Genomic DNA, 11,232 nt, shown 5'->3' on the forward strand with positions numbered 1-11,232 from the left:
TAATCCTGCTTATACGCCCATCAGAACATGGGTACACTTTATCATGGGATGGACAGTATGGCCACTTTCCTCTGATCTCTTGCACCAGTGAGGCCCAGAGAAGTTCCACACGTTGGATAATTTCTAAATCAGGAGTTTCTGAAATACGCAGAAAACCCATTTTGAACCAATAACCATGTCACATTATAACTGCCATATCACCTTGCTTTCTCATTCTGATGCTTGATTTAAACTTCAGCAGATCATGACCATGTCTATATACCTACCTGTTGCTGTTGCCATGTGATCAGCTGATTATTCCATTTTATTGAGCAGTAAAACTGGTCAATCGAACAAAGTGGACATGCAATTAGTGTAGAAGATTAACATGAGAGTTTGATACCGTTCCTATAAATGGATAATAAACTATGGCTGCAGCTGAAGTCATAAACTCAAAACCCAGGTTTAGATTATATCATATAATCTAATGGTGTAATTCTGTAATTGTATCATGAATAGTATAATTTATAAAATTCTTCCAGAAAGGTATTCCAGTTAATGTCAGTTAAAATCATTGCCGACGAAAACAATCACTGACTATACTATAGATCTCCACTAGATGGGAGTCTCTACCCACATCAGTTTTCAAACCCGGCGTTTCCTCCACCCAAACAGTAGCAACCCCTCTGCCTGAGGACATCATTACACACTCAATAAAGCAATAGTCAGTCATTTTCTCTGCTTAATTGATCCCTCTGCTACCCAACAATAGGTGCTCTGACATTTTTTAGTGTAGCTGAAATGTCTGCATGCCTCAGAGTAAATGCATTTTTTATAATTATCTTTGTTGTTGTGCTCTTGTGTGACTAGCCATCTGTAGACAACATGCAGTGCACTTGTTGGTCAGCAGCTGAGGTCAGAGCCTCAGCAGTACCATCTTCCCAGAGCGTCTGTTTTGGTCGTAACGACATTGCCCTGGTATTTACCAGGACTTGTGAAACATTAATCACGTGGACGAACACAGCACACGCTTTCCCAATCCAAAGCTGTTTGGGAAACAGAACTGGAAAATGACAAAATGCTATTTAAACATCGGGAGGCCCGATAAGATAATGTTTTTGTTCACTTTGCAAGAAAAAACTCCAACGCAGCATGCATTTTGTATTTCATGTGATTTTTTTTAATTTATTTTTTTATAGTGCATTTATATTCTGGCTTCCATTAGTTTTCACGCTGACCGATGTTGCATAAGGCAGTTCACACAGGGCAGAAGTGAGTCACATCCAAACAACACGTACAATGAATAACATATAGACAACATATACACATTTTGCAGTCACACTTTTACTGAGTAATTTGCAGTTTCTAATTTTTGCTCTGTCTTTATTTGGACTGTGTCCTCTCTGCCTTATTTTTGTGTGTTCTCCACAAGGAAGTCCTGAAATTAGTGAAACTGCTTGAGAAACCTAATTTACAGAGACTTGTATAGTGGATAAAAGCTAATAAACACAGCACAATCAATGACGCATGTATAACACAGTTTTAGCAATTCAATGTCAATGTCTTCTCACATGTTATCATTGCTCTGTGTGTCTTCCTGCAGCCTCTCTCACTCAGCCACTCCTTCGGCTGTCATAATGGCAGGGTGGAGCCCGTGAAACTGCACATGTCTCAAGCATGCTCTGCGGTGTCACCCCTCTCTGTTTCCCTTTCTTACTGTTGGTGCACGCATGGCTAAACTGAACGAGAAAAGAGGAGGGCCCAATAAATCACCAGCAATGCTTTTTACCAATCACAGGCTTTTCCCCACCCTGTTTGCCTTCATCGCTCCCTCCCTTCCTCCATGCTCCCTCCCTTCCTTCTTACTCCCTCCCTCTGTCTCTAAGCACGCCAACCACAGAAAAAAAAGTCCAGAGAAAAAACTGATAAGCAGCTTCTGGGTTTTGCTTTCAAGCGGACTCCTGCTGAACTGGTGTGAGTGAGTGTGTATGTGTGTGTGGTGCGTTCAGTCTTTTTCCTGCCACAGTAGCAACACATTGCAGCAGCGTCGGCCCCGAACAAAAGGCTAAATGCAGCAGAGCCACAGGAGGGGAACTCAGAGATAGAAGCAGGCAGAGTGGCCCAGCGTGAGTGCACTTCTCAGGGAGCAGCTCAACCTGCCATTTAGCCCTCCTGGCCCTGCAGTGGAGACAGGACGGTACACTAGACTGACCCAGGCTACCTGCCAGTGTCTCTGTCAGAGCTAAGGAACACACCCCTGTTGTGTCTTTCACTTTGTCTACTATTTATAAAGCTCAGTCTCTGTCATTTTCTGCTGAAATTTCTGCACCTGCCCTGGGCGACTTCCCTCTTCATCCAGCTGCACTCCAAGATGTCAGATGACGACTGCCTCTCGCCCATCGGCCTGGACTGTTGCAGTTGCTGTCTGGACCTGGCCAATGGCTGTGATGAATCCATATCCAGCAGCCCAGCTCAGGGCCTTTCTACTACAGGAGGCCTGCCAGCAAGCCCCACAAGCCCCACTGTAAATCACTTCCGCCAGCTCCGCAACCAGCTGATGTACCAGAACCTGAACACGGACAAACTGAACAACATCATGAGACAGGACTCCCTGGAGTCGGTTGTGAGAGACCCCTGTTTCCTGCTCAATGAGGGGATCTGCAACAGCAACATTGACCAGACCATGCTGTCTATATTGCTCTTCTTTCACAGGTAAGCTTGGCTGTCAGACAGGTACATTCTTATCTGGTTACTTCAAAGATCTTTCCTTTGAACTTAAGAATATTTTCATTTCTTTACCTCACCTAAGGCGTATTCAATACAAAGTCACGATTTCACCTGTTGATCTGCATATTAAATCAAGTGAATCAAATGAAACACATTTAGAGTAATCAAACGAGGTGGTAAATGCAGTGTAATTAGGTTTCTTGGGTCTTCTACATGTTTACAGTAATAGATTACTTACTGGAACTGGGACAATAATATATGCACGTCCTCTTCAGCTTTAACACAGTGACGTTAAGGACTGAGGACAATTATTATTTATAGGACATAACTCTTATAAAGAAGTCTTGCAAGATTCATCACAATGGAAAAAAGCTTTCAACTTCAAAACAACTCAATACTGTGTGGAGGGGAAAAAAGCCAGAGAAAAAAGGTAAACAAAATGTAATCTAAAAAGAATGCCTCGCAAATACACAAGGTTATTCTAAAACAGCAGTTTGTTGTCATATTGATTCAATTAAAATGATCTTTTATTGCTAGAGGTCAATTAAAACTGGCCTGGCTCCTACACTGTCTATGCCAAATAGTGTTTATAAAACAGCATTTGGCAGCTCACGCCGCACTGTTTGCAAGGAAGAGAATGTCCTGCTACAATGTTGCTGCCAGTTGGATGGTTTGTTTGGCAGCTACTGTCAAATGACTTCAGCCTCAAATTAACAGCTACCATCTTTCCAGTTAGCTACAGTTTTACTGTTGCGGAAATACTGAACCTGAGCCAGCCATATGCGATTAAATACGGTGTATCTGGGTGTCTGATACATAAAATGTGTAGATCTATGGGGATTACCAGTGAAAGCTACAAGAATATGAACGTATTATCACTTTAAGAGGCACCATTGATGTTCACTAAGATATGTGAGCTATGTATTTGTGGCGTATATGTCAGAGACACACCGGTGCACAGATGGAATCTTGATAAAGGTTGGTTCCACTTGTGAGAGTTCCTGTACTTTCTTGAAGTCACTCTTGCAGACTTTTACTTTTTAAAAACTTGCGAAAATGCTTCCTTGTTTGGTTTTTTTAAACAACAATTATATAAAAAAAAAAAAAAACAAACAAAGTTCCATTAAAACTGGAATTTTTGCAATTTAATAGAAGAAAAGAAGACAGAAAATGTTGCAGCTTCAACTTTCAAACTAAATACGTGAGGTAGAATTTTAAATGAAAATAAACCAATTGGTTTCATTTAAATGGGAAACACAAAAACTGGCATTTTGACTATATATGTAATATGACGGTCCTAATTAAGGTTGGCTGGAGTGATCACATTCAAGGTAATTATTGTTACGTATGTGATTACTTGTAGGTTTTATCTTATCAATAAAGTGTTCTGGCCAAGAAGCATTATCAGTACTTTATCAAATTTATCCAGAAGCTGGACTGGCACACAGTATCGAAATAAGCCTGTTTTTGTTTTTTCTTTCTTGTATGCTGGAAGGCAGTTCTTGTCCAGTGATGATTACAGTACAGACTGGGAGTTCAAAAGAAGTTAAACCATTCACTGTACACTGCAGCTGATCTGATAGCAGTGACGATTAGACATTTACAAGAAATATACAGATTTTACAGTTGTTGGCTCTAAAAAAATTGAAACGGTAAGGCTGTGTCATGTAATATGAAGTGATTATGCAGCAGAGCAGAAAGTCTTCAGTCACCCTCATTTCTTTGTATCTTGCTTCCAAGGTGCCAGGCTTTGTTGTAATATTTTTAAACTGGTCTTGAGTAACAGTTCTCGAGGCTTTCTGAAGGTGTTTCAAAACATTTCTCTGAAAATCGACTACTTTTTCGCTTATTTTCAGTAAAGTCCTTATACGTGGCCATTTTAAGCGATTTTTTCCCCCATCTTGTTTGTTAAACCATTTAGCGCGAATCATGAGCTATGACTCATTCGGGCATAAAAAAGGGATCTCAAGGGATGAATCAGTGTTGTGTCTGTACATAACAGACAACTTAGAAAAGGAACTATTTTTAAAATGTATCTTTAGGCACTTCGTTACAGTCGGCCTGTTGCAAGAACAGACAATTTGTGGCCTTTTTTTAAAGTGATGAAAAATATGGGATCATCTTTACAGAGAACAGAAAGCTTTGAATGCCCTTTAAAAGTATTCCTGAATATTACTTAAAGAAATTGAAGAATAAAAGTAGCCACACCAAATATTCAAGTTTGTTAGAATTGTGCAAACTGTGTCTGCCTTTTGGACTGAACTAGCATGTGTATCAAATATAAACTATTTTGCAAATGTTCACTACATCCGCTTTGTTTTTAATAACCACTGTGTAAATGCTTATTAATTCTGACACCTTTTTAGGAGACTCTGCTCCTGGCCTCTTTCTGTGGGACTTCTTTATTTATGAGAGCGAGGGTGTGCCATAATGATAGATGGAGACACACTGGTTTAAAGAGTACAGCCACACATGACGGCATTTCTAAAGAAGTTTGTGTTTATTCTATATTATACTTTCAACATTGCCTTAGAATACACTGATAGGTCAGATGAATTATGATTTGAAGCATTCATTGTTTATGAATCACACCTGGAATAATGCCTGCTGGCAGAGGTTTGTTAAAGGTGTTACACACGAGTTTTTTCTGGCTTTGTGTGACAGACTGATACAAAAAGCAACACTTTCACAGTTATACAACTTATTAGAATAACATAACATAAGTGCTGTTATTTAAATAGCATTGCAGTATTTAAATCTGCTTATCTGTTTAGTTGTCTACACTTCAGATAAAGACGATTTCTTTTAAGAGAAGATGACTGAGTTACAGGCAGCACTGACTTTCCCTGGTGTGGGGTAAATGTAAGTGCCAACGTTTTTGACATATTTTGGCTGTGAGACAAACTGTTCACCTGTGCCATTTGCCAGAACGACCATATGTCTGCCTGTGCCAGCTGAACTGTTTGTCTGACGAACCCTCTTTGGCCTGAACACTTTGTTCCCGAACCCTTCCCTTCTCAAGAGAGAACCACAGACATGGATCATGTGGCTTTCATAGACTTCCTCGCAGGATTAAAACAGTGATTTCAAACCTTTGCAGGTTTTTTCATGCTCAAAAGGAAATAAGCAGTGATTCATTCGTACATGTACTTGCTGAGCTGAGGTTTGCAGAAGTTCATGGATTTTTCAAGTATTCGCTTTGGGAAGGACTGGTGTCTGATTAAAGCCTGGCTCGAGTTTAGACGGTGACCTCACACTGGGTGGTGATTCTGCCCAGCAGCTATCATTCTCATTTGTCACTTGTTAACAGAATAAAATGTTCAGCATGGCCCGTGGAAGCACGACAGGACATCTCTTGGAGGCGACAGAAGACGTGTTATGTAAATGATTTAAGGGTTACGGAAATGTCCCGAGAGGAGAATTTTAAGTCACAAGTCTTATTTGGTGTTTGAGGAAGAGCCAGAAAGCCCCAAGGGGGGTGAGGTGGATCTGTGATATCCACAGGATAAAATGAGAGGAAATGCGCTGATTTATTTTAAGGCTTAGTGGGCTACAGTTGGCTGGAACGAGAAAGGCACTGTCGCACACCTTCAGCACTGCCAGTCAGTCAGTATTTAGCAGCTATTAAAAACCACTTGCCAGGGTGAAGGGGGGTGAAGAGCCTGCAGTGATGATACAAATGTTTATCGTAGGACATCAGGTCTGTGACTAGTCAGCTGTTAAGCCGTCAAAACAAGAGGGGGAGGTGAAAAGGGAAAAAAATGTGTCCAGGGAAAAAAATAGCAGGACAAAAGACTCACAGAGTGTCAGATAGTTAATTGTGGCCAAAGTACGGGGCTGACGGGGGGCCGGATTTGAAGACACAGACTATGAAGTGCTTTTATTAGGTAGAGCAAAGTTAGGCTGACTTTCTCAAGCCTTTTAGCTTTAAGGAGCAAAAACTTCTTGGAATCAAGGAGGTGCATGACTGTGTAGGGATGGGACATTCTTCATCTTCTTGTTCATGCCTGTTGACTGAAAAAAAGAGAGGACTTTTCCAGTCTGGTTGGAAAACACTGTGATTGCTTTGTCAGGCTGAAATGACCATCAGTCTTTATGACAGAGTTGTAGGTGAGGTTCACAGATTTTATGCTTGTACATAAAAAGGCAGGAAGATAAGATTACAAGATAAGTTTGACTCTCTGTTCTCGCTTTTCTGTTTATCCTTGAGACATCCTGTTGACCTTGTTATAAGTTTCTGACTTTGGCCTAAGATGACACTGGCAGTTGGCTTAAGTCCAGTTGACTGCTGAACCTAACCTAGCCCTCCTACAATGTGGAGTGGAGACGGCATCCAGCTGTGTCTGACACCCTGCTGATCATGAAAGCTCCAGTCTGTGATTCACATACAAACCACAAAGTAGCTTTGCTACAAGAACTTTTTTCTTTTTGATTTCAGGCCTATATTTACTTCTAAGATTTAATAACCTCAAAACCAAGGCATGCCTGGAGAGGCTTCTGCAGCCAAATAAAGGGTCCCATCACAGTCTGTAAAATTGCTGTTTTTCTACACAACACTGGATCGATTCTTATACATTTCAGCAGAATATGAAAATACATTTTCATTCATTTTAACTCCAAAACTGCATTTCGTCTCAGCGGTTGTTGAGTCTTGCAAGGAAAACAATATGCACTGGGACCATGCTCTGTTTTTATTGTGCTTCTTTAAAGACACGATTGAAATGTGATGTTTATGTCAGATCCATGACATACACATACATGACACAATAACTGTATAGAAACAACATAGGGAGGTGGGAGGAGAGGATGAGGTGCTGAATAACATTTAAACATCAGGACAAGTCAAATTATTTAATAGATTTTCATCTGCAGGCTTTACAATAAAAGGATACCTTCTTATTTTAAACCCTGTGTGTTAAATTTTTTTTCTGTAGATAATATTGTGGTGATGTAGAACCACACAGCTGAGTTAGCAATGTTGAAGATGTAGAATGGGGTAAAGAAAAAAAGTGTTTCTTCTCTTTTCTCTGTGGTGGTGTAGATAGTGCCATTTACCAGTTCACTATTAAATGGGGGAAATTTAGAACCTAGAACACGTTTGTCTTATAAACACTTACAAGCTGTAACAGGCCTCATGACCAGAGTGGAACAAGCTGCTGTAACAGTATTTAAAATCTAATTCTACATTTCTTTCACTGCTACAGAGAAATTCCATGAAGGTGTAGTAGACAGATAGATATGAAGTGTGTAAGGATTCATTGCTCATTTGCTGGAGATAACTGTCCCTGTATTACCCGCATTAAAGATTTGGTAATGACATTTGAAAAAAATCTAAATCTAGGGTTTTTTTTTTTAGTATTTTTGCAACAAACCAAATCAATCACCAATCAAATCTCGAGCGAATGCAGGCTACAGAAGTGATGGCAGGGAGAGCTAAAGGAAAAGAAAGAGTCTGAAGTAGGTTGTCAGACAGGGATCTGGGACTAAGACAAAACATGGTTAGCTAAGAATAGCAGTGCTGTTGACATTTAGTGGATATAAGATATAGGCAGAGTGCAGCTGACGTAGGAGAGGTAACACTGTTTTTCTATAGCTACAGGAAATTATTAATAATTGAATGAAGTAAAGGGAACTTAAAAAAAAACATGAGCAGTCTTTGTTTATTCTATCGTTTTATGGGTCTCCTCTATAACATAGACTTTGACCACTTGTGTCTTGGAAGCAAAAAAGCAATTCTGGGAACATAAGGTGGAGATAGAATATTGGAAACCAGCAGATTTTCTCACACACATTGGTATAGATTTGGCATGTATAAACCTGTGATTAATTTATTGAGGGACCAGGTTAGAGAGAAATGGACAATAATGGCTTTATAATGTACTTCTCGACCTACTACCTTACTGTGTTGTTACTACATGAATAGGCTACCTTGGGTACTCTGCCAGAGAACGTCTGGAACCATCACTGAATGGTTTGTTTGCAAGTGTTTGTGCGTGTCTGCCCATATAAAATACATGACAATGCTCTATTACTGGACTAATCTGTCTGTTGTATTAAAAATGATAATCAAGTTGCTAATCCTTGTGAAGACTGCACACAGTGAAGTGTGCATGCAATTCCCAAAATAGGCAGGCATACACACACGCGCGCTATAAATTCCATCATTGCCAACACTTTCAGCAGACAGAGATCAGTGTTTGTTAACTCAGAAATCCACAGACAAACCCTGCACCACAGGTTGATGCAACCTCTGCTGCGCGGGCCTTTCTTTACCAACACTGCTGTGGTTTCATTCAGTTGTCCTTAGCAACAATACAAACATAGGATGTGCATCAGATGTTTGTTATGATATCTTTCTGTTCATTGACTTTTGCTTGCTGCAAAAGCTTCTCTTAATGCAAAGAACCTGGAGACTGATATTGGAATAAATAAAAGGCGTTTAGTTTTTGTGTGAATAAATATGCTTCCTGTCAGTGAGGGTTTCTGAAGACTTTTTAACATTTTGCAAACAGGTGTCCTGAGGCTGCTGTCTAACTGATTGCTTCAGATTTTCCACAGAACTGAGACACAAGGCACTCTAACAACACAAACACACCCACACATAAGCACCCTGGCAATGGAGGGCGCAAAGGTGACCCATAGCATTATCCACGTGCAGAATGCAGCACACTGAGATGACCCATAGCATTATGCTGCTGGGTGACACATCACCACAGCAAAATCCAGCTAAGCTTCTTTGTCCTGTGTGTCACCGAGTGTAGATACAACATGTACCAGATATTGGATTAGAAATCTATAAGTAACGCCTACTGTCATCTGAGACAGATCAGATCAAGATCAGTGACTAAAAAACGGTCTAAAAAGGAACTGTGTCTTTTAATTTTAGAAATCAACTATACTGAGCAAGTTTCAAGTCTGTGTCAGGCTCTGAGCATTCTGATGTAACACAAATGAAAAGAATGAAAAAGCAATTTTAAAATGACAGCACAAGCTTCATTAGTTATGAAATGCCTGTCAGTGATGTAAGCTGTAACCAGATGTGATTTACTGCGTAAAACCACTGGAATTGTTCTTTGACTTGCTTAGATCATGATCGCAGTGATGTTGCAGTTATAAATCACCAACTATCCAATATCCAAGGACCAAATATATAGACAGTGTTTTGTTTTCATTTAAAAAAATATGTGTAATTAATGCCTGGAAGCTTAGCATCGCCACATTAATATGATTTAAAAACATATTCCTAGGTATTTTGGGGAAGACAGAGAGCAACCACAGGAATCGATGTCCTTTCATAGTGACTATTAACAGGAAGAATTTAAAAACAGTACCACCCATCCATTAAAGTTGTTTCTTCAATCATTCTTGAGTTTGTGCAGCTGTCTTTGTTGATGCCTGTTTTATTTGATGTGTCTCTTCCCTCTTTATTCTTGTTTATTCCCTCTGTCATTTTCTTCATTCTTTCATTCCTCATCTTATGTAATTCCTATAACTGTTATCTGGAATAACTAAGTGTGCCGGAAGATGGGTGTGGAGTGACCATGGCTTGCGCTCCGTGCCTTATCTGCTTGGACCATGACTATGGCGCCTAATTAGATAATAAGGAAGCCTGTCAACACTTGCCATCACACACTCACACACACAAGGTTCTGCACTTAAGTGTGAGTCACAGTATCGCAGACAGTCAATATAATAATTATACAATTTAAGTAGACATTAAACTGTAATATAGCTTGTATAATGATCGATAGCCAGGGTGCACTGTGATTCAAAAACATCTTTTGGTACAGCGAGTTAGTAAAGGAACAGAATATAGATATTAGCAGTGTAATGCAGATAAAGGGAAGCTGAAATGAAGGCGTTGGTAGAGTTGTGCTCTCCACACCATTCAGGCTGAGCGAAACAAGCTGCTGGCTGGGGGGTTGGTAAAATTTTCATTCTGCCCTATTTTCATTAGCATGGGAATCCCAGTCTCTTTCTAATCTCTGCATGAAAAGTGAGACTGTGGGAACCCACCCTGCTTCTGAGGGCCAAGTTTGAAAGAAAGATCAGTAGAAACAAATGGTGTGTCTGAAATTCAAGGGGAACTTGCAGTTTTGCTGTCCTCTGTATTATATGTCTATGTGTGTGTGTGTAAAAGGCAAAAGAACATCTTTATGCATCCAAATTGAAAAAAAAAGAGGCCTTTGTAAGTTCTCGTGAAATTTCACATTTTTCACATTTTGGTCTGGAAAAGTTAGAAGGTGTGTAATACGCTGGCTTTAATTGGGATTCATTCAAATGTTACATCGATTGGTTTCTCCATGCATAGCTGTTCCATAATCTTACATGTTTGTATCTAACACTGACGCAGTGTGGGATACCACAACAGTTGGCTACACAATGCAGCCCAACAGTGCTTATCTTATTTTCTCTGGGTACTGTTCACATGCAGGTTGAGTACATGATGTTCCCTGACTGCTTTCACACACACACACACACACACACACACACACACACACACACACACACACACACACACACACA

The 11,232-nt window shown here is 40.0% G+C and overlaps 1 protein-coding gene across 1 annotated transcript in view; it reads left to right on the plus strand.

Moving 5' to 3' along the window:
• Window positions 1–1,878: 1,878 nt before the first annotated feature.
• The window catches only part of tsc22d3 (TSC22 domain family, member 3), a 34,164-nt gene continuing 24,810 nt past the window's right edge, over window positions 1,879–11,232 (plus strand). Inside the window, exon 1 of the mRNA XM_005723118.1 lies at window positions 1,879–2,691. Within this exon, the coding sequence (XP_005723175.1) occupies window positions 2,351–2,691 (341 nt within the window). The 5' untranslated portion in view covers window positions 1,879–2,350. The remainder of the gene's footprint in view (window positions 2,692–11,232) is intronic.

Source organism: Pundamilia nyererei, unplaced genomic scaffold (genome assembly GCF_000239375.1).
Source record: "Pundamilia nyererei isolate P.nyererei 1_Seehausen unplaced genomic scaffold, PunNye1.0 scaffold00008, whole genome shotgun sequence".
NCBI classification, from domain to species: Eukaryota; Metazoa; Chordata; class Actinopteri; order Cichliformes; family Cichlidae; genus Pundamilia; species Pundamilia nyererei.